Consider the following 24,953-nt stretch of genomic DNA (forward strand, 5'->3'; position numbering starts at 1 on the left):
TTGGTTGCTATGGGCAACTCAGCAACTTTTTCTCTGGACAGGTTTTGATAAATCTCCCCCAGTGTTCTAATGTGTGCAGGCTCATATATATTATATTAAGATTTCTAGAACTGTCCTAATATGCAGTAATCTAAACATTGATTTTGTGGCTAAATTTACAATGGTTTTATTTACAATTATACCTGCATAAACCTACTAGTCTGGTACTGCTAAGGCCAGATTTTTTTTTGTTGAGCTTTGTAATAAGCCTTTTCTTTTGCAATAGATATTCAAACTATTAAAAGCTTATATGGATCATATTGTAGGAATAGCGATAATAGGAGGAAAACTGCAGGACTTGAACAACACTGGAAGGATCAAACTTTGGTTGCTCCTTCCAGCGATGATTAAGTTCTGTTGTTTTCTAAAAAGTTTTCCTCCTATTATCGCTATTATTTTGGGGTAGGAAGGGTGCATTTGCCATTACACGCTCATTCCATTGTTGTATATGGTTTGCACAATCACCTGGGTAAGTGATATTGTATTTGTTCCACTTGCCCTCCTTATAAAACACTGTTGAGTGCTATTCGTTTTTCTTTTAGTGTAGTAGAAATATAATTTACAACAATGCAGTGAGGTATGTTCTCAGGGCTGGAAGTCATAAAAGAAAACTCACATACACATAAATCAATCATGGAAAAATGTTTTCATTTATTGTACATTGACTGAATTACACATTTTGTTTTCCAGCTTTTCTCCAGCAGTATCACTTTAACAAGCAGTCACCAGCATGTCTAATATTGAACTTAATATTGCTGTCATTTTGCATTTTTGAAGAAAAAAAACTGTGATTTACCATTCTTTGAGACTATCATTGTTATGTAAGCAGTTCAGTTCATTGCCAACAAGTCAAGTGTTGTGCTGCTCCAAATAAGGAGACCAATAATCCATACCGAATCTTGAAGTAAAAAAGCCCCAAACTAAACTTCAAGCTCATCCATCCCTCTCTACACCAACCCATGCAATAATTGTATTTGTATCTAACACAGAAAGACAGCAGACAGAAATTTACTACACTTTATAGATGCGGCTTCAGGGTCAAACACTTTCACGCTGATGTCCAGAATAATGCAGTAAAAAAGCAGCTTTCTGGACTTGCTCATGCTCTCTCCGGCTTACTTGCATCCAGCTCTCGCATATAAGAGTCGATGACAGACAGAGGCACACCTTGCATTAGAAGGCGGAAAAATGTCACTCCACCTGCAAACCAGAATATAGAAAGGGTTAGTCTCCTCCTGGTATCTCAGTAAGTTCACATGCCGATGGGTTGTTGTTCTGTTCAGGTACATGACACAGAATTTTGTCATAAATTTTATTAAAGGGGTACGCCATCCCTAGACATCTTATCCCCTATCCAAAGGATAGGCCGACAGGAGTGGTGTAGGCCATCGGTGGGGGAGGGGGGGGGGGTTGGGGGGAGGGAGGTCCAGAGGGTAAGGGAGTGGTTTTTTTCTGCGATAAATGGGTTCTATAGAAATTTTGACTTGGAACATTAGGGGCATGGGGGAAAAAAATCGAGAAGGTTGCGATTTTCGATCTGGCCTCTCCCAGCCATAATTGGTCTCTTGGAGACACACTTGACCCCTGATACTGCTGTTGAATTGAATAGAAGGTGGGCCAGTTTTTCTTGTCACCCCACCTGCTCATCATATTCGGCAGGAGTTTCGGTTTTCATTCATCGCAAAGTTCCGTTTGTGGTAAAGGATAAACATTTTTTACATGTTTGGGAGATATATATTTTTATTGGGTAATATGAGAGGGCTTAACTTGATCTTGGCCTTTTTATATATTCCACCTCCCTTTTCTTTTGAAGTATTGAGTAAACTGTTATTTTGTTGCACAACATCCTGAAGCCTATTTGATAATTAATGGAGATTTCAATATTGTATTAAATCAATTTAAAGATAGGCAATAACTTTCTGGGCAAAGGGGAGCGAGGAAAACAAAGTTATCTACTTCGTAGATGAAATGGGTTGGGTGGATGTTTGGCACCTTCTCAATGGGGAAAAGTCTGTGTTCTCTTGTTATAGTTCAACATACGGGTAAGCATCTCAAATAGATCTGAGTGTTTGCAATTTGAAAACTGCCCCTCTAAAATGGTGTACGAACCAAAATCGATTTCTGATCACACTGATAAGGGTTCAGTTTGGTGGTAGAGAGGGAGAGAAGAATAGAATTATGAGGATTAATCCCTATTGCCTAGGGCTCATTGATAAGGACAAGTTTTTTGTTTCTGGAATATAATTTTTTGGGTAGCGGAATAAGGGGTCAACAGAAATACAAATTGTCTGGGATGCCTTGAAGGCATTTATTAGGGCGATGCTCTTCAAAGAAATCTGCTATAAAAAATAAACTTTTTAGAAAGAAGAAGATCTTAGGAGGGAAGTTAGTGAATTAGAAGAAGCTTTCTCGAGTAATAAAGATGTGGGAACGTATGATAAAATAATAAAGGGGCAGAAGGTGTTAGCAGAATTTTTGGGAGAAAAGGCTCAGCAAATTAATTTTTTCAGAGGACAGAGACAGTTTTTAGAGGGGGAGGGGTGGAAAAAATAAAACTGGATACTGGTCATGTAACCAATGGTCATAAACTTATAGAAGAGCAATTTGTCAAATTCTATAAGGAACTGTACACATCAGATGGGGTACAGATTGATGGGGCAGGGGACAGGTTCTTTGGGGAAATTAATATGTCAATTATTTCCCCGGAAGAAGGGGAGGAGCTGGGTAAACTAATTTCTATAGAGGAGGTTATAAAAGAGGCCGCAGTAGATTTCCACTCCAGAGCCTGATGGAATCCCTTTCGGGTTTTACAAGAGGTTCTCATCCACTTTACCCCCCCCCCCCTTTTTGGGATGGTAGTGGAAGAGATAAGGAGTACATATTGTTTACTAGCATCTATGTCGGAAGCCAATATTGTGCTCATACCAAAAAATAGGAAGGATTGGACATTAGCAGAATCATATCATCCTATCTCCCTCTTAAATTCTGATATGAAATTGATTAGTAAAATTTTGGCAAAAAGATTAACAAAGGTTATCCTGGGGTTGATCCATAGTGATCAAACAGGCTTCATTAGGGGTAGATCAATTTTTTGTAATATTGACAGGATTTTTTTTAGGAATCCAGGTGTAGGGTCAGGGCTCCCACTTCATTCTTTCTTTAGATGCTGTTAAAGTGTGGAGTGTGAGTTCCTGTGGAAAGTTTTGGAAGAATTTGGGTTAGGGAGTGAATTTATAAGATGGGTCAATATTCTGTATTCTGCCCCCTCAGCAAGGGTCTTGATTGATGGGTTTCCCTCAGAACCATTTTTTTTTTTTAGCAGGGGCACCCACCAAGGGTGTCCACTCTCCCCATTATTGTTCGCTAAAATTCCCTAAAATTATGACCATCATAGAGGACCTTGGGGTGATGTCAGGTCTTAAAATTAATTGGGGAAAATCCTACTTGCTCCCTTTGGACTGGGACCCCGACCAGGGATCTTGGTTATTTAATGTGGTCCCTAAGGGGGAAACAATCCCTTACTTAGGGATTAAGATTTCTAATGAACCCTCAAAATTTATAGCGTCTAATCTTAAGAGTTTGTTGATGTATTTGAAGAAGAGAATAACAGTGTGGTGTAAAATTCCTGGGGAGACCGAATCACCATTGTTAAAATTATTGTTTTGCCCCAGTTCTTGGATCTGCTAAATGCATCCCCAGTTTGGATTGGCCTGGCTTGGTTTAAGCTTCTTGAAACAACTGTGAATAAATTTATTTGGGGCCGGAAAAGGGCCAGGCTTAAGTATGGAGTCTTAGGGTTAGATTAGTTAGATGTGGGTTTAGGACTGCCGGACTATAGATTATATTATCTCTCAAGGATTATTAATATGATGACTCAAAAGCAGGATTCACCAATAATAAGACATTGTATGGGAATTTGTAAGTACAAATCCGTGGACATTTACGCTCTCTTGGATGTAGGGGTTGATCAGGGAGAGTTGGGAATTAGATTTACATACTTGGAGATATTAAGAAAAACATGGAGGTGGCTTAGGAGGTATTTGAATCTTAAAGTAAATTTGTTGTTTTCACAAATTTTTTTTATAACTTGAATTTAAAAGAATTTTACACTATTAGTATGGAAAGATTCTGGATCTCACAAGGGGTAACAGTAATACAGCAGCTCTATAGGGATAGTAAATTAAGGAGTTTTGAGGAATTGGTGGCGGAATTTAAAGGACAACTGTAGCGGAACACTTTTATATATTCCTGTGCCCGGGCCTCAAAAATAAACAAAATAAACTTATATATACCTTCCTACGTGCCCCCGTTGGTCCGGCAGTGCTAACCTCATTCCACTTTCTGGGGACGGGGATGCTGCAGAGCCGTCGGCATATCATCGGCCGCAGCGAGGTCCCGCCGGCCAGAGCTCCTTACATGACAGTGGGCTCAGCCTATCACCGGCCAGGGCGGGAGATCGCTGCGGCCGTGATATGCCGACAGCTCTGCGGCGTCCCCATCCCCAGGAAGTGGAATGAGGTTAGCACTGCCGGACCATGAGGCCTGTGCCGGACCAACGGGGGCACGTAGGAAGGTATGTATACATTTATTTGGTTTATTTTTGAGGCCCAGGCACAGGAATATATAAAAGTGTTCCACTACAGTTGTCCTTTAAGATTAGTCACAAGCACTTTTTCTGGTATATGCAATTATGTTCAGCTGACCGGGCTATAAAGGATAGAGAAATATTTAAAGAGGAGATCAATGAATTCATAAATTGGATATATCAGGGGATTAGGAACTTGGTGGAGATATACAGAAGGCTTAGAAGGTTTAAGGGTAGGGGGGAGGAGGTAAGAATTAGGTTTAAGTGGGAACGGGAGGGTATTTAAATAAATTCTGAACACTGGGTGGTGATGATAAAAAATGTAGGGGCACTTATGTTTGGTATGAACTTTAACCCCTAACCTTTAACCCCTAAGGACATAGCATTTTTCCATTTTAATACCTTTTAAAAATCATAACCCTTTCAATTTTGCACCAAAAAATCCATATTATGGCTTATTTTTTGCGCCACCAATTCTACTTTGTAATGACATCAAACATTTACCCAAAAATCTACGGTGAAACCCCAAAAAAATTTTGGGACAAAATTGAAGGAAAAAAATGCAATTTTGTAACTTTTGGGGGCATTCGTTTCTACGCAGTACATTTTTCAGTAAAAATGACACCTTATCTTTATTCTGTAGGTCCATACGATTAAAATGATACTCTAAAAATCATGACTACATACACGAAAATTTATACGTTTAAAATTGTCATCTTCTGACCCCTATAACTTTTTTATTTTTCTGCATTTGACGCAGTATGAGGGCTCATTTTTTGTACCGTGATCTGAAGTTTTTATCGGTACCCTTTTTATTTTGATCGCTTTTTTATTAACTTTTTATGGTATAAAAAGTAGTCAAAAATATTTTGGACTTTGGAATTTTTTTGCACGTACGCCATGGTTTAATTTACAATATATTTTTATAGTTCAGACATTTATGCACGCAGCGATACCACATATGTTCATTTTTAGTTTTATTTACACTTTTTTTTTATGGGAAAAGTGTGGTGATTCAAACTTTTATTAGGGGCGGGGTTAAATCATTATTAACTTTTTTTTTTGCAATGTTATAGCCCCCATAGGGGACTATAACATGCATTACACTGATCTCCTACACTGTTTAATGCTATGCCAGGCATCTCAAGCACGGAGCAGTCATTCGGCGATCGGACGTTGAGGAGGCAGCTAGGGACCCTCCTCGTGCGTTCTAGCTGATCAGGACACCACGCTTTCACAGCGGTGGTCCCGATCAGCCTGACTGAGCTGCCGTAAAGTTTTCACTTTCAACATTGATCGCCGCGTCTAAACAGTTAATGCCGGACATCTGCCTGAACTTCGATGTCCGGCATTAGCCACGGGTCCTGGCTGCTGATAGCAGCCGGGACCGTGTGGGTATGATACGAGCTAAGCTTCTAAGCTCGCTTCATTACCCTGCCGTGCCGCACTGCCGTTTACAAATGGCGTTTTGCGGCAATGGGTTAAGATAACTCACTTCAAGTGTATCCATAATCTTTACTATTAAAAATTTATTATTGGAGTCATGCAAAATGTCCAACATGTGAGCAAGACTAAGCAGATTTTTTTCATATTATGTGGGACTGCGTGGCCATTAGGGATCAGTATGCTATAACTTTTCAACAAGTGATACTGGGGGTGGAATAGGGTACAGAGGACTGTGAATTGAGGATACGACTTTTTACCATGGCAAAAGTATGTATTTTGAGAGTCTGGTTAGCAGAGAAGATGCCAGATTTTGAGGAATGGTTCTCATTTGTGAAAAAAATCTGGAAATTTGAAGGTAATAAAGCCAGACAATCAGTTAAGGGCGCTAGAAAAAAGCGGGTTTCTGGTTATTATTATTTTTTTCTTCTTCCTTTCCCTCAGGATGGGGTGTGTGGGGGTGGCTTTTGGGGGGGGGGGGGATAAATATGTTAACGTGATTTTGATATTATTAAGAAAGAAAAAAAGAATACATTTTAAACAATTTGGTGCAAATCAATCCATCTATTTAATTTACTACTACATAATATACAATGGGACAATATGAATATTCCAAAATATGACAGTATACAATTTTACCTGTTTTACCATTTTTCGCAAAACTTCTTGATCTTGTCTTCATGCGTATAAAGGTTTTTCTATATTAAAAAATTGTTGCATTTAACTAACTTAAAGGCTTACTTCATAGAAACGTATCCCACATCCACAGGAATAGGGATAAGTGTCTGAAAACCGTGAGTCTGCCCTCTGGGATCCTCTGCAATCTCTAAAAACTCTCCCCGCTGAGCGTTTCGGCTCCCACCTTCTGAGGAATTCTTGGGGATAAGTGTTCGAGAACTGGGTAACCCCTTTAAGAGATAGTATGTGGCAAATCTGACATAAAACAAGGTATAGGAGTCTAAAGGTAGAATTTTATGCAGCAGATTTTGTTGCAGAAGTTTCTGAAAACAAGGTCCAGAAAGTCACAGAAATTTCTGCAGTAAAATCGTTCACATATGAATCCATCCTTCTGCATCTGTGTGAAAGTTCTTTAGTTATCAAAAATCCTTGTCAGTTGTTCCTCTTTTATATCTGTTTCATCAGAGCTTGATGTCAACCAGTTGCCAAACTGCAGCTAGTATACTCTGTAAATATGGTAAATTTTACCTATCTATTTTCTGAATACAAAATCCGGCTAGTGAGTTCATTGAAAACATGATCTAAAGGATTCACTTTGTTTGCATATTAAAGTTCAAAATTCTGTGGAGATTATTAAGAGGGAGGAAAATTCAACCACCACCACTAACTTGATACATAGTCTAATGTCCCAAACTAACACCATCATAGATCCGTTGATCAGGGTAATAAGGTTAAAGGGGAACTTCGGTGGAAACCAGTAGAAAACAAATGTTTTTAAATCAACTGGTGCCAGAAAGTTAAACAGATTTGCAAATTACCTCTATTAAAAAATCTTAACCCTTCCAGTACTTATCAGCTGCTGTATACTACAGAGAAAATTGTGCAGCTCTTTCCAGTCTGACAACACTGCTCTCTGCTGACACCTCTGTCTATGTCAGGAACTGTCCAGATTAGAAGCATATCCCCATAGAAAACCTCTCTGGACAGTTCCTGACATGGACAGAGATGTCAGCAGAGAGCACTGTTGTCAGACTGGAAAGAATTTAACAAATTTCTCTGTAGTATATCTGTAGTATACAGCAGCTGATAAGTACTGGAAGGATTAATATTTTTAAATAGAAGTAATTTACAAATCTGTATAAGTTTCTGGAGCCAGTTGATTCGAATTTTTTTTTTGTTCCACCGGAGTTCCCCTTTAAGGCCTCGTTCACATTGCTGTTCGCATCCGACCTGTTAAGGGTCTGATCTGCTCATTTTTGTTGTTGAGCCAATCGGACCCTTAAACGGATCTGATACAAACGGCTACTATTGGGTCCCGACGGACCCCATTCACTTGCATGGGGTCCGTCGGTGATCCGGTAATTTTACAGAAATTTATCAGAGAAAAAAAATAGTGCTTGCACTATTTTTTTCTCCGCTAAACTCCCGTCCTTCTGGCCGGATTACCGAAGGAACTCCGAATAGCGGAGTCCAATGGCATTGTAAACGAGGCCCAAATAATAAAATTCAGTCTGCTTGGTGGAGTCTAGAAGATAATGCATAGTGTTTCATTGTTGAGTTCAGTGTATACCTCAAGCAGCCAGAAGAGTACTATTTAGAGGATATTTAAAAAAGTTATACTAAATTTGACTTTGCAATCTTTGCTTCTTCATTCACTCCCAGACTACCTGATATGCAGCTTGTCCCAGGTTCAAACTTTTCTCATGTGCGCTTTTCATTTTCACTTGTACGGTTTAGTGCAAGTTTCCCAACACCCCCCCCCCACCCCCAGATTTTTTAAAATAAAATATTTAGAAATGTCCTTAATTATGCATTTAGAAATCATATAAACAATAAAATAAAAGTTTATAGATGTCTATAGCCTTCAATTCTTCAATATTTGTAACAATGTAGTCTGTGAAAGAAGATTAGGAGTCACTTGCTTATGTAGTTTGACTGTATGAATTTCCTATGTAATTCAAGTGTATTAATCAGTTCCCTGCAAACTAACATATATGTATATATATATATATATATATATATATGTATATATATATATATATATATATATATATATATATATATATATGTGTGTGTGTGTGAAGTATATGTTTTTAAAATCTAAATAAATATATCTACTGTGTGAATAAATTGCAGTATCTGTAGATCAATATACTGATATACTCTGATCTCATGGGGGTAAAATACAGAAAGTCAAAAGCCAAGATGTAAAGTCGCCACCAATTGTAAAATAAGTTTTCATGGTTTACAGAGATGTAGAACCTTGAGAGAAAACCAGAGTGAAATAATATTATTAGTAAAATGTTGGATCATATTTTTTATAAAGTGATGCAACATCAACAGTATGTTAGCTCATGATGCAGGCTGCAGTTAGATATGGAAGCAATGTTTTGCATGGAGAGACATAAGCTTCATATGACATGACCATATGAAAGCTTACCTTAGATGACAATACACATTCAATAATCCTTATTGTGCAACTAAGGGAGAAAGAAAAAGAAGTAATGAACATTTAGATGCTAAGAAAGAACATAGTGATTACTGCATGGAGCGGGATATGATGTCATGAGAGCTTAGTAAATGTGGTCAAAGCATATGAAAAATGGAACCCAACAATATTTCATAAATTAATAACTGATATTATTAATACACACATATAGTTTAAAAGAAAGCACTTAACCAGGTTAACTTTCAGGAAAAGGTAAGTGTAATTTTATAGATATATAGAGACACACATCACAACTCATATTTAAATATACATATGTATATAAGTAATATATATGTATATTTTAAATACATATTTATATATTTTTAATATATATATATTTCATCCTTCCATATTAGGGTTCATTGACAAAGACTGCATTTGGATGCCAACCTGCATTTAGATACTCTCTTTTAGAATAATTGTTGATCAAAGTTATTAAAAGCAGCTAAATACAATTCATTGGAATGGACTGTATTATCTTCTAAAATCTAGGTACTGTACAAATTAACTGATCAGTTTAGCTTGATCAGCAGTTAAAATGTGACATCATGGGCCTTATGTAAAAAAATAAATAAAATAAAAAGCCATTCATTTTCCCAATAATAACCAACCATAGTTTAAGTTGAGGTTAAAGGGAACCTGATATATTGTATATGCAGTCGTATAAGAGGGTAGCGTGATATGCAGCTGAGCAGATTAATCTACAGTTTTGTAGGAAGAGATTAAGAATAATTTGTATTTTTTGCTCTTTTAGGGATTAGGAGTCCAGTGGGTGGTTCTAGTAAGTAATAGATTTCTCTTTATGTACTGTCATATAGGAAAGTCTGTCACACACTGAATAAGACCTTTCACTGGACTAAAAAGCAGAAATTTAAAACAATAGAAATGTTTTCACAAACATTTGCTCAGCCCCCACGGCTCTACCACATTACCTGCAGATCAGACACCATGTTCAATGTGATAGCCCCCTTAAATTTGGACTCTTTGTGGTTGCTGTGAACAGTGCTGCTTCTGGCATTTTCAATATTAATTAATTTTAAGCAATACATTTTGCGCTCATATTTGCTGTTAAGAATCATACCAATTGTTATTTCAATTGTTCATGGTAAAACGATTCAATAGATGGGCATGTTTTACCATGAAACAGGATTTGCAATCTGGCCTCAGATTACAAATGCCGGTTTTACATGCAAGGTATGGCTTAACGTAAGCAGAGATTATTCCATTGTAAGGTATCACTGAATGTAATTTGTGTGGTAAACCTGCTTCTGTTTCCACAGGTCGAATGATTCTCCGCCCATTGACCCTGTAGAATTAGAACATTTCACATGATATATATATGGAATTGTTTTAGTAGTTTCTGGCTAACATACCATTTCTATATGGTTAATTTATGTCATATGGAACACTTCATTTCACTCTTACAAAGGGAACTCTTACCAGTGCATTGCCCAAGAAATAAGCAGAATTCTGAAATAAATGCCTAGATAAAGTGAATGATCTTTTGAAATGGGGACAGTACTCAGTTTGTAGACTTGTCATATTTGACATGGACCCTATAAAAATAAAATGTGCAAACAGGTCCTTAACCCCTTCCTTATCTTCCGAATTTTGATTTGTTGTTTACTTTCTCTTCCTCTTAACCTTATAAGACCCATAACTGACAAAGTTGTACTAGGGCTTATTTTTTTGTGGGACAAGTTGTAGTTTTCCTTGGCATACTTTATGTTATCATATAATATATTACAAAGCCAGAAAAAAATTTTTTGCAGGGCAAAAAAAATGGAATTGCACACTCTTGTAGGGCAATAATTTTTAAGGAGTTCACAATATGATAAAACGGACATGCTAAACTTGGATAATTTATGTTTCATTTATGATAAAAAAGAAAAAAAGAATATTTTTTTCTGGGATGTGATGTGACCAAAAATCAGAAATTTACCCCATTGACTGTGCAGAACCAGGAAGGTAATAATTTAATAGTTAGGACAATTACACACGTGGTGACAGTAAATACTATATTTTCATTATTATTATTTTACAGTGTTTTATTTGTAAAATGGGAAAAGGTGGGTGATTGAAATTTTATTTAGCGAAGGAATTTTTTTAAATATTTGATGGCAGTTGATGGCAAACATGCCTTACATTGCTTTATGTAATCAGTGTTCTGTTGCTTAAAGGGGTATTCCAGCCCTAGACATCTTATCCCCTATCCAAAGGATAGGGGATAAGATGTCTTATTGCGGGGGTCCCACCGGTGGGGACCCCGTGATCTCCCTGCTGCACCCACTTGTCATCAGCCTCCGTGTCTGATGACTCACGATACAGGGGCCGGAGTATCGTGACGTCACAGACACGGAGTGATCTTCGCGCCGTGAGGCTGATGACAAGTGGGTGCTGCAGGCGAGCTTGCGGGGGTCCCCAGCGGTGGAACCCCCGTGATCAGACATCTTATCCCCTATCCTTTGGACAATGGATAAGATGTCCAGGGCCGGAGTGCCCCTTAAATCCTGCCAAAGCAATTATTGATGGAAGGTAGATGCCAAGGCCCCAGCAACCCATTGGCACCCTGTGATTACATCAAGGGGGGGGGGGGGGTTGTGTTGGATTCGTGATGGGACGACTAGACACCAGGGATGTTCCGGATTAAAATTTTAAAGGCCGCAATCGATATTGTTTAAACCGTTACATGACAGACTTTGGCGTAATCTCTGAAGACTGTCATTACCAGATTGATAGCAGCGGGTATCTGCCAGTTATGGCATAGATCCAAATCCCTCACCTGCCTTATAATGTTCATGTATGGGAAAGGGTTAAATATATATTTCAAGTACGATCAGGTCCATTAGTTGTCTTACTTCCCTGCAATCTACTGTTGTTAGACTTTGTTTAACTTTAGTAATGGAGACAGCAAAATGGGAGCAAGTGGGGGCAGGGCTCAGCTAGTGCTATATGCATAAGAGAAAGAGTGAGTCTGGACTGTGTACCTACAACCTGTGGCCTCCAGAGGCCCCACACTGTAAGGGAAAGGTAAATCAAGGTTTCCCTCCATACAGGGAGCAAAATCTATGCAAAACCCATATTTTGGAAAATAAGTAGGAACAATATATTTGTTATATAGTTTTGTGTATCTATAGGGAAACTAAAATTACCCATTACATACAATAACTTATATAAAAGATTTTTACCCTGGCCAAATTAAAGTAGAGTTCAGTGAGGGTAACTATATGTCTTGTTTCAAAGCCTAAAAGATGACATTTAATGTATCCCCTTATTTGTAGGCATTTGGGTTAAAGAGACACTGTCATTATGAAAAACTTTTGATATTTTGTAGCACTACTGATAAAATGACTTTTTAAAATATACTTTTATTAAAATTAATGTCGATTTTACTAAGAAATAAAAAATGAATATAGCCGCCACTAGGGGTCATCTGTCTTTATGCAGTCAGACTACTCTGTATTTTGCAGCATACTGGATACCGGCCGTAAAGTGTGTTGGTATCCAGTATAGGAGATCACTGCTGCCTTCAGCTGTTCCTAGAATTTTTACCTCTACTATGAGGTTTTTTTGCCTTCTTCTGGATCAACTCAGTAGGGACTCATTAGGGATATAGGTTGAACTTGATGGACTCTGGTCTTTTTTCAACCTTATGAACTATATGTAACTATATATGGAGTTGTAGTTTTGCAACAGCTGGGGGTACAATCTTTGTAAAACTGTTTTAGAGCCGTGTATTCTCCAGCTGTGTGCCTCCAAATCTTGTAAAACTACAGACAAAGGATGTGTTGGCATGCTGGGAGTTGTAGTTTTGCAACAGCTAAAGGCAACACTGCTCTAACACAGTGCTTTATAAACACTGCAGCTCCAGCTGTTGCAATGAAAGACTCCTAGCATGCTTGAACAGCCAAAGCTTTCTCTGACCCCTGAATGACAAAGAAGTTGATCAGACATTCAGGAGTCTGTGAAAGCTGAATGACACACATAGTGATAGCTATGTTGATTAGCATCCAGCTTTACTAGGAACAGATAGAAAATGTATGCATAAAAACTACTGTGCAGTGATTTGCAGACTGCCAGGCTCAGAGCAGATGAGTCATCACAGTGAGGGAGAGAGATGGGCACGTCCCCCCTTGCCATAAGGCAAAACTAAAAGCAAGTGAGCAACATATAAATGCTATTTGTCAGGGATATATAGGTCCTAGACACATAAATCATATGTACAGGATCAGGATTAGGTAATGAGTAACATATCCCTTTTTTTTTTTTTTTTTTGCACTATGAGAGGTAGGCTTTAAGAATTTTCCTTACTGAAATGCACAATTAAGAAATAACATTTAAATGTTATTTTATAGCTAAATAACAGGAATCTGTAATACTTCTCATGTTTGTATGTGTTTCTACTGAAGATAAGTAGAAAACGCCAGGAGCCAGGGAATAAATCTTACCTTTCACTTCAAGTTTGCAGTCAACCTCAGCCTCACCGAGATCATTGACTGCCCTGCATGTGTATATCCCACCATCATATGGGCTTGGCTTACGTATCTCCAGGGTGCATACACTTTGGTTGCTAAACATTCTGAATCGGGGGTCATTCATTATAGCCACTTTATTTTTCATCCACGTAATTTTAGGCTGCAAGTAACAGAGATAAATTAAAAGAATACTATGTATCTACACATGAATGACATATGCTTGCTTAGTGTTTACTAAGGAAACTTGTGGTTGTACTGGTGTAAAGTTGTTTCTTAACAAAGCTATTAAAGTAGTGTAGTCCAGAACAGCAAGAGGCTGCGGTGTTGCTATCAGTGTGTGAAGAGTGGGAGAAGAGGGTTGCATTGACAATCCAACACAATGGTCAGCACATTGAACACATTTTATAAGTGGTCAGAAACTTGTAAATAACTCATGAAAGAATAAAGTTACGTTAAAACCAAGCACATCATTGTTTTTCTTGTGAAATTCCCAATAAGTTTGATGTGTCACATGACCCTCTTCCTATTGAAAAAACAAAAGTTGGATTCAAAATGGCCGACTTCAAAATGGCCGGCATGGTCACCCCCCATCTTGAAAAGTTTCCCCCCTCACATATACTAATGTGCCACAAACAGGAAGTTAATATCACCAACCATCCCCATTTTATTAAGGTGTATCCATATTAATGGCCCACCCTGTAGTTTAACCTGAGCTATGTATTTTATATTCCTGTTTGGTATCCTGGTTCTGTGTCCCAGTGTGAACAGTGTCTTATATTTATATCCTGTTTGGTTGATCTCATCTTTGTCCTTTGTACTTGTACTTGTATGTGAACAGTGTTCTATTTTACCCGTTCAGTTTTAGTGTTTTGGCTCTCAGTTCTTCTGTTCATTCTCTTCATCTCCTGGATTTAGCTGTATACTCATATTCTGTCTAGTCTTGTTCCTTTTATCATGTCTGCCGTTTATCTGATATCCGGTTTATGAACTGTTTGTTAATTCACTATATTCTGCTCTGTTTGTGAGTTTATATTCTGCCCTGTTAGTATTTGTATTCTGTCTGGTATATCTGGTTGTCTAGTAGGTTTCTGGCCTGTGACAGACTATTTTTATTATTTGTTTTTACACCACTGCACTTTAGTGCAGGAAGGGACAGGCTCCCAGTTGTCGATCCATTGTTTAGGATGGATGGGTAAGTAGGCAGGGAGAGCTGTTTTAGGGTCAGTTTAGGGCTCACTCTCCCTGTCCCCCCGGTCGGTCCCTGATAGCTGCATATCCACCAGGTAAATTATGTCAGATATCAGGATAGATATGCTCAGCATATGTGTTGGGAGCATACAATGCAATAGGGCTCCCCTTATTATGTAAACATAGTCTAATAGTGTGGAAAACAACAAACGGTTGTTTGTTATACTAGTGAATGTTACCCTCTTATGCAAAAGGAGACTAATTTACACTGACAGAAAGGTGGATGAGATACCCATTACACAAGTGCTACTGTTTCAATGCTTCCCATTAAGCAGAATAGAGAGAGCCAACCACATGCATGACCACCTCTCCATTCAGACATTTATAGCATAGTCTGTCTATGATGGAAATACCCATTTAATGTCATTGATAATTCAGGCTGTTCTAAATGATAGTGGAGTTCTGCCAAGTATAAGAAAGTCAAACATGATACAATAGCATTTTATGTATGTGCAAGCATAGAAAACAAATAAAAAACAAAGAATAAAATACATTTATAAAAGTTACATTGTAACTTACCTTAGGATTTCCACGTACGCTGCAGTTTAATGTAGCATTGTATCCAGCAATGGCTACTGTATTGATTAAGGGGTGAGTGAATAGTGGAGCTTCTGTGAAGTCAAAATCTGTGTACTCTGGACGCTTATAAGGTTTCCCTAATAGTAAAAGCAAAACATGTTGAAAATCAGCAAAGTGTTCTAAAACACACTGGTTAAGTTATTTTAGGGAGCACTGTGAGTTTTTCTTTAATGGAAGGGTACCAACAATTTTCCCACATTTGAATACTTGTCTTCTTCTGTTGCAGAGGAAAAATATAACGAGAATAACCAAAATATGTCTGACCTTCTTTCTCAATAAGCGCACAGTTTGGTGTCTTTGTCGCTGTCTCGCTGAGGCCGCACATATTTTCAGAGAACACTCGGAAATAATATTCATTTCCTATCACAAGATCAGAAATGGTAGCACTCGTTCTGTGGTAATGCTCCAGAACTGTAAACCATTCCTGAAAATACACAACAGAATAGTGATGGAGGAAGATAGGATCATGGAAATCAAATGATATATGATGCATTTTAAAGGATACACCAAAAATTATTGCTGTACAACTATGCTGGTAGCCTCAATCTATTTGATTTAAGCAGGGTCACATCATAGGATGGGAGTCTGTAGTTAAAGGGCAATTGCTGGTTGCTTCATACTTTGGTACTACATCAAGACTTTCGGAATGAATGCTGGCAACTAATGTCAGTACATTGCAAATCTTTACATGAGAAATTATATGTAGGGTTGGTTTGATTCATTTGTGGCCAATAAGCTAGTGTAACATGTACCATCTGTAAAGTATAAAATTTTTCACCTAGCTGCTGTTGATGGGTCTTGCATGGTCATTTTGTTATTTTACTTATGGCTGGTGTGCCACCTTGCACCTTCAGGATAGGTTCTCACTTTCAAAACGCCCATTTTACTGCACGGCTTTTCTTTTTTTGGTGAAAAAAACGCTGCGGCCAGATGTTAGCTGCAAGTCAATAATGAACTGCAAAATGCCAGATCAACTTGGTGTTGTTCAGTTTGGCTCTTTTTATTCTTTGGGTGTTTTTCAGCTATTTTTGGCTTTTTTCAAAAATGACCTCTTGTTGAGACTTTGGCGTATTTTCTGGGAAAATCTTGGCGTTTTCCTCCCATAGAAGTCTATGGGAATGAAAAGACGCCAAGAAAAATGCCATGTGGGTTTTAATTTGGGCGTTTTTGCAGGCGGTTTTTATTCTTTTTTTGGACTTTAGCAATCCAAAGAAGGGTTGGAGATACTTTTTTTATGCAAACTTCGTAGGGTACCATTAAAAAAAAAAAAAAAAAGAAGAAGATACAGTAGTGATGGAAAAAATTTAATTTAACGAAACTTATATTTTTTATAAAAAAAATTCTATACATTTTTAAACAGGGATCAATTTATGTGGGCGGCAGGGAACTAAAAATGTAGCCGGCAATAATAAAAATGGAGAAAAGGATCATTTAAATGTAAATGTATTAAATGTTAAATTAATTTTGTTAAACTTTTTATTAGTAATGTATTTTAATAATGTGCTTAATAAAGTGTGTGTGTGTGTTTAACTTTTTTCACTTAGTTTTTTTTATTTTGTAAATTTTTTAGGTAGTACTACTACTCCCAGCATGGAACAGACTGTTCCATGATGGGAGTAGTAATACCTGTACTAATAGACAGATCGCCCCGGGTGTCACTTCTGATATCCATTGTGATCCTCCTATATAATGTATAGAAGCAGGTGGGCGGCCGCTTCTCCACTATCCTGCACTGTATTCTGCAATGTTAATTCATGACGATTCATATTTCCTGCAGAGAGCTGTGATTGGCCAGATGGTTCCGGCCAATCACAACTCTCTGCGGGAAATATGAATAGGTATATATACGTCAGTGCAGGGGACCAGAGAAGAGCTGCCCAGCCGCATCTATATATTATGCAGGAAGATCGCAGTGGTTGGCAGGAGTGACACTTGCTGCGGTCTGTCCCTTACTGCAGGTACTACTGCTCCCAACATGGAGCACATTTTGCTCCATGCTGGGAGCTGTAGTACCTGCATTAATAGAAAGATCGCAATTCTAACTGAAATCTGTCTATTAGTACAAGTACTACAGCTCCCAGCATGTAGCAGAGTGTGCTCCATGTTGGAAGCAGTAGTACCTGCAGTAAGGGACAGATCGCAGCAAATGTCACTCCTGACACCTGTTGCGATCCTCCTGATGTGAATTTCGGGACTCAACTGTGCTCGCGGCTACAGAACCAAGAGAACAGCTGATGCTGAGCAGTAAATATACATTGTATATCTACTGCCCAGCAAGAACTTATAGTGAGCCTGCAATGTGTATACAGTATACACATTGCTGGCTCACTTAAACCCTTGCTGAGCTGTGTGCCATGCACCAGCCCAGCAAGGAAAGAGATAACTTACACTGCTGGACAGTGTAGGTTAACCCTTTACGCGTTATACAGAATATACAGCTATCTATAGATAGTTGTATATAGTGTATACAGAGGGAGGATCCCCTTACCTCCCTCTCTGTCCCTGCTGTGTTCATGTAGCTCTGCCCCCTAGTGATGACATCATTAGGGGGGCAGAGCTACAGACGGGAGTGGTAAGTATGAGGCTCTGTTCACATTGTACGTTTTGCATAATGTGAACAGACCCTTCTGGCAGTGTCTTCCCAGACAGGGAGACTCCAGCTGTTGCTAAACTACAACTCCCAGCATGCCCAGACAGCCAAAGGCTGTCTGGGCATGCTGGGAGTTGTAGTTTTGCAAAAATTGGAGGCTCTCTGTTTTGGGAAGACATTGCATTTTGTGCGCTCTCCCAGCGGAGAGCGCCAAAAATGTCCTAACCCATTTTGTGTGTTTCTTTTTTCTTCTTGTTTCAGATCCATGTATGGAGAGGATTGCGGCGGATTCGGTGGATTACTGTGGCGATTAACTAGATTTGTTTTCTTTCAATTAAATGGCTAATGAGGGCTGTGAGGGAATGTTTTTTTTAAATAAAATATTTTTTCCAATATATCATGTTTTTTTTAAATTGAATTTTCAGGCTTAGTAGTGGAAACCGTCTTATTGACAGAATCCATTACTAAGCCAGCACTTAGCGCTAGTCCCCAAAACAGCTAGCGCTAACCCCCAATTATTACCCCGGTACCCATCGCCACAGGGGTGGCGGGAAGAGCCGGTACCAACAGGCCCAGAGCATTAAAAATGGCGCTCCTTGGCCTAGGCAGTAACAGGATGGTGTTATTTAGGCTGGGAAGGGGCAGTTACAATGGTCCTTGCATACCCTGGTAACAACAGGCTGTTTCTGCTTGGTTGGTATCTGGTTCTGGCTGAGAATTAAAAAACGGGGAACCCTATGCTTTTTTTTTTCATAAATAAATAAAAATGCATAGGGTTCCCTGTATTTTTATTCTCAGCTAGATACCAACCAATCAGCAACAGCCTGACATTACCAGAGTGGGCGAGCACCATTGTTACTGGCCCTCCCCAGCCTAAATAACACCAGCCTGTTACTGCCTTCCCCTGGGTACCAGGGTAATAATTGGGGGTTAGCGTTGTCTTTGGGGCTAATGCTAAGCGCTTAATAATGGATTCTGTCAATAAGACGGCTTCCACTTCTAAGCCTGAAAATTCAATAAAAAAAAAATACACAACACATTGGAAAAAAAAATATTTTTAAAAACACTCCCCCACAGCCCTCTTTAGCCATTTTATTAAAATAAAAAAAAATCCAGTTCATCCACAGTAATCCACCAAATCCTCCGCAATCCACGGATCTGAAACAAGAAGAAAAAAAGAAACACAAAAAATGGGTTAGGACATTTTTGGTGCTCTCCACTAGGGAGAGTGCCCATAGTGCAATGTCTTTCCAAAAAGAGAGCCTCCAAATGTTGCAAAACTACAACTCCCAGCATGCCCAGACAGCCTTTGGTTGAGAGTTGTAGTTTAGCAACAGCTGGAGTCTCCCTGTCTGGGAAGACACTGGCAGAAGGGTCTGTTCACTTTATGCAAAACGTACAATGTGAACTGAGCCTCATACTTACCACTCTGCCTCCAGCCTGTAGCTCTGTCCCCTAACAACATCATCACTAGGGGTCAGAGCTACACGAACCCGCAGAGACAGGGAGCAAGGGAGGTAAGTGGTCCTCGTGTTCTGTTTACGCTATATTCAACTATCTATAGATAGCTGTAAATAGTGCATACAGCCCAAAGGGGCTATAGGAGCAGGGAGTCCTGTCAGTCTGGTGACAGGATTCCCAGCTCCTGTACAGTATACATGGGTACACTATGCCCCCCTGTATACTATACGGCTGGGGGAGGTGAGAAATGTTGATATACATCACTCATCATCTCCTTACACTCTGTGGACCGGGCGCTTTGCATCCGACCCACAGACGCCAGAAAAATTGCCAAAATGCAGGAAAAAGCTGGCGTTTTTTTCGGTGTAAAAGAAAAAAAAAGTGGAAACCTAGCCTCACTCTGATGTTTTCTTAAAGGGGTACTCTGCTGAAAAACTTTTTTTTCAACTGGTGCCAGAAAGTTAAACAGATTTGTAGATAACTTCTATAAAAAAAAATCGTAATCCTTCTAGTACTTACAAGTTGATGTATACTACAGAGGAATTTCTTTTAGTTTTGAATTTCCTTTCTGTCTGACCACAGTGCTCTATGCTGACACCTCTGTCCATTTTAGGAACTATCCAGAGCAGGAGCAGATCCCCATAGCAAACCTCTCCTGCTCTCCTGCTTCTGACATGGACAGAGGTGTCAGCAGAGAGCACTATGGTCAGGCAGAAAGGAAATTCAAAAAGAAAAGAACTTCCTGTGGAGCATACAGCAGCTTATAAATACTGAAAGAATTAGGATTTTTTTTATAGAAGTAATTTACAACTCTCAACAAAATGTTTTCCAGTGGAGTACCCCTTTAACTATGCCAGAGATGTGTGGAGGAAGCAGCGCATATAGCCATTCCAAACAAACTCCTCCATAACACCAACATGCCGGTGAAGGGAAGCAGTGGGTAATCAATGATCATGAGTATTCTGGCCATCAATTATTATCTATTCACAGGATAGCTAGATAAATATATTTAGTGCAACCAGGTTTAAATATTCCATACGTAAAATATTTAATTGAATTGCTCCATTATTATGCTATTTTTAGTATCCGTAAAGTTTTAAGATAAATTGTAATGATTTCATTCAATAATATACAACAAACCATTGTTTTTTTATCAGCCTTCTGAATGGTATATCCTGTGATAGCAGCATTGCCATTGTCCGTTGGTGGCTTCCATTCTAATGCAACATTCTCTCCCCAGACTTCTTCGATTACTACTGATTCTGGAGGTCCAGGTCGATCTATATAAAGCAAAAGATAATGTTTTATTGCGGTTGTCACCACTACCTCCAAAATGACAACCTGACGCTTCAGTCAACACTCTCATCTATTTAAAATATACAAATACACATACCTAAAGGACACAGGCAAAAGAAAGTAATTCATGGATTTCTGATTTGTTGTTTGTCCCCTCTATCAGAACTAAACCTGGAATATAATTGTAAGGATAAGGATAATACATACCAACAATCTGAATGTGAATTGATGCCTTATCTTGGAGGTTCTCAACTTTCACTTTCAAATCATATTTTCCAGAATGACTTCTCTCAGCTTTCCGGATGAAAATAATGGTATCGCATTCACTGTTGCGAATACTTATTTGTGTCTTGTCTACATGTGATCCATTCTTTTTCCATGATACCTTAGGTCTTGGTTTACCCTAGTAATGGAGTTAATAATATCATGTTACCCCAAGTCATATATGGTTCAGGTGGGGAACTAGAACAGCAGTGAGGTGTAGAGCTAGTTTTGAGGGCCAATGGTAATCTAGATTAAGCCATTTATTGTACGTCAAACTAAAGGTGAGGCAGATGGGCTCAATGTAATTCAATAGCATAAAGTCCCTCATAAAGGATCTGGCCCTAGTAGAGTGTAATATTGAACTTGAAAATATGTCTTGTCTTACCCATTGGGGGTAATTTACTAAATTGTTCAGGTTTTGTGCCCCAATTGTGTTGTACGCTACGTGCGCCAGAATTTGTGACCAAAAAAATCCAACAAACCCAACCAACTCTCTATTTTACTCTGAAAACCCGAAAAAAATTGTAAATACAAAGGAAAAAAAAAACACAAAAAAATACAGTCATAGACAGAAACTATGCAACAATATTGTTTGTGTGTAGAAAACAGGCAGTCCGGATTTGTTGTCCTCTTATGATTTACACAATCAGATGCTGTATAATATGGAAGCACAGCAGCTGTGATGTCGACGGGAGTATGGGATACAAGACACACGATAATAGGATATTTAACTGATAGTTATTGTCTGAATGGCTAATCTTGCAATTGCAGCAATAAAAATAGAAGACAATGTGTCAATGCATTACTAAGTAGGTTTATTAGAGAAAGACATTCACTAATGACCATGTTGTTCCACCAAAATTTGGCACACAATAGTTGTCATCAACCTGCAGTATTCCAGTTGTTTTACAAGATATAGGTCCAGATTTATCAAAGAATGTCTACGGTAGAGCTATTTCCCCAAGTTTATTTGGGTGGTGGGTTTGACTAGCGTGCATCTTATTTATCAAGAAGGTGCAGGAGGATGATGAATTTTGTGCAGCTCTGCTGTGGTGGGAAAAGCTCTACACATTCACTTTTTCTAGACACTTGTGAGGGAGGGAAGTAGACACTTTCCCGGGTCCTGAATTTGGAAGGTTAGGTGTTTTTACTTACTTTCACAGAGCTGCCGGGACATTTTTACTTGCACTTTAGACGCTACAATCAAATTTAATTGCGGTGTCTAAGGGGTTAAAGCCGGGTATCACCTTAATCGGGGATGTCTGGCTATCTGCCACCAGGACCACCCAGCTATGACCTGCGCTCAGCTCCTGAGCATGTGTCATAGAAGGGGAGTGGGATGCTGTCGTCCAAAGGAGTTTAAAGGTTGAATTGTGGAAGGTAGAAGTGATTCTCATGCCTACTGGTAGGTGGTATAGCTTTGCGCCTAAAAAAGTACCTTTATGCACAAAATAGCGACTTTTGACAAAAGTCGCAAATGATAAATACATGACCACTGCATGGTCAAAAAGAAGTTCTACGGGTAAGCAAAAAGAGTGAAACTGCCTATATCAAAAGATGCATAAAAGTCGCTAAATATGCTGCTTGCGCCTGAACTGTGCCAAAACATAGACAAAAAAAAAAAATGCTCTAAAAGCAATGATAAATCTCTCCATAGAGAGCTGCAGGTTGAATAGCACTACAAGATTATTTACACCTCATACTCTTGACCCATATAGGAGATTAAGGGTCATTTACCCTTAAAGTAAATCTGACAGCTGGCTCACCTGGACTAAACCCAATAAACAAGGTTATAGTGCGGATGAACCTGAGTAAAATTATGTATTACTCACTCTGTACACTCTGTATTGCTCATACGTTTCTCAAATATTCTACTCTTCGCAAAGGTTGAGTTGGGAGCTGGCTTTTCTAGCTTCCCTGCCTCCATCCCTTCTGGTGCCATATGCCCGACTCTCTACTCTTCTGCACAATACAGAATATTTGCATATTTGAAACATAGGCTCTAAATCTACAACGTGCATCATTTTACTCAGGTTCAGCAGCACTATACCCTGTGTATTGGGTTTAGCGCGGGTAAAACCAGCTGTCTGTTTCCCTTTAAGATTTTTAATATAATGAACACATATTGTAAGAAATAACATATGTAAAGATTATATAAAAACTTACTTGGAAAGGTATTACCAGGTTTACAGCTTCTCCTACTTTTTTGATATAGGTTTGTTTTAGGTGCCGTGGAAGGCGAATCTTTGGAGGCACTAACAGAAAAGGATAAAATACAATTGGAGCACATAAAGTTTTGTAAAGAAAAAAAATTCTTGCTAAACTATATTGGGGTCTACAATTGAAAAATTGAAAAATCAATATGGAACCAAATCCTGATATTTTTGTCAAATATAAACTTATCGTGTGTATTTGCTCAAATAGGATAGGATGTATAACCCCTTCATCTTTCATAGGAATAGCATTTTAAGGGGCAGTCCAGTTATGAAAACCCCTTTCAATCGATCCTATTACAGTGAAATCTCCCTTACACCTCCCCATAGGGGACCCCTCCCAATAGCGGACAGTTTTTAATTCCCCGGCAAAGTCCCATAAGACTTAATGTATTTGAACCCTCCAAATAGGGGACACTCCCAATAGCGGATACACCCACTAGGAGACAAAACACTCACATTAGGGGACAATATGGGACAGAACACTCCCATTAGGGGACAAAACACTCCCAATAGTGGACAACCGGGCTTATGTGCTGGCCCTACCTTCTAGACTGGGCCCCCATCAGGTGGTACAGCCAATACCCCAGTGAAGGGCCAATACCCCCCTGCACCACCCTGCAGAAGCCCAAGCACAGAAGCAGAAGAACGCTGTTTAAACAGTAGTCTCCTGCTTCTGTACATCCTGCGGCCACATCATTAACCCCCCCCCGTGCCACTTTATTTACCCTGTTCCAAATCACCCCCCCTTTACTACACCCTGTGCCACATCATTTCCTCTTGATCCCCCTCTGTGCTTTTTCATTCCCCCTTTATTACATCCTTACCACCTCCTGTGCGATTTCTTCCACCCTGTGCCATTTCATTCCCACTTTATCCCCCTGTGCCACTTCATAAAGAGGGGGGTGAGGGATTTACACAGAGAGTAATAGAGGGGAAATGAAATGGCACAGAGGGATCAAGGGGGGATAATTTGGCACAAGACACGCAGAAAAAAGTGGCACATGATATAAAGGGGGGATTAAATGATACGGGGGAGGGATAAGAGGTGATTAAACAGCACTGGAGATTGTACTGTTTTTAGGTAATTACACTCTGGAGTAAGTACATTATAGCATTCGGTCATTTAGAAAGATTTTTGATCCTTTTTTTCCAATAGGGGACATCTCTCAAAAGCGGACACTTTTTTTTATCCCCTGTGAGTGTCCGCTATTGGGAGATTCTACTGTAGTTGTATGGATTTCACAGAGGGGGCCCCTTGGGTCCTTCCTCTATAAGCAACTATGGAAAAAAAAGAGCTGGTTTCACACTTCCCATTAATTTGAATGGGACCAGGAAACATATTTCTCTTGCAGTGGCTACTCTAGGACAAATGTACAGTAAGGCTACAAGAAGTTTCAGATGGCGACTCATGGATATAAGCTCATTGTTCATCTCAAAGATTCAATGTTATTTAACATTGGGAAGGAGGGAACTAGCCAGACAGTCATGCCAAACTGCATTTCTACTTGTCTTAATCTGTTTCTTGATAGGGAAGCTTGCCGGAAAGGTGTCATGTGTCTTTTTTCAAACATACCAACTATGTAACACCAGG

At 39.0% G+C, this 24,953-nt stretch overlaps 1 protein-coding gene across 1 annotated transcript in view; it reads right to left on the reverse strand.

Moving 5' to 3' along the window:
- Positions 1 to 726: 726 nt before the first annotated feature.
- MYBPC1 (myosin binding protein C1) overlaps positions 727 to 24,953 on the reverse strand; it is a 388,140-nt gene continuing 363,913 nt past the window's right edge. The window contains exons 32-38 of the mRNA XM_056574562.1: positions 23,313 to 23,401; positions 21,090 to 21,285; positions 20,727 to 20,866; positions 15,800 to 15,959; positions 15,476 to 15,612; positions 13,682 to 13,868; positions 727 to 1,239 (exon numbers count right to left, since the gene is read on the reverse strand). Of these exons, the coding sequence (XP_056430537.1) occupies positions 1,139 to 1,239; positions 13,682 to 13,868; positions 15,476 to 15,612; positions 15,800 to 15,959; positions 20,727 to 20,866; positions 21,090 to 21,285; positions 23,313 to 23,401 (1,010 nt within the window). The 3' untranslated portion in view covers positions 727 to 1,138. The remainder of the gene's footprint in view (positions 1,240 to 13,681; positions 13,869 to 15,475; positions 15,613 to 15,799; positions 15,960 to 20,726; positions 20,867 to 21,089; positions 21,286 to 23,312; positions 23,402 to 24,953) is intronic.

Source organism: Hyla sarda, chromosome 4 (genome assembly GCF_029499605.1).
Source record: "Hyla sarda isolate aHylSar1 chromosome 4, aHylSar1.hap1, whole genome shotgun sequence".
In the NCBI taxonomy this organism is placed as follows: domain Eukaryota; kingdom Metazoa; phylum Chordata; class Amphibia; order Anura; family Hylidae; genus Hyla; species Hyla sarda.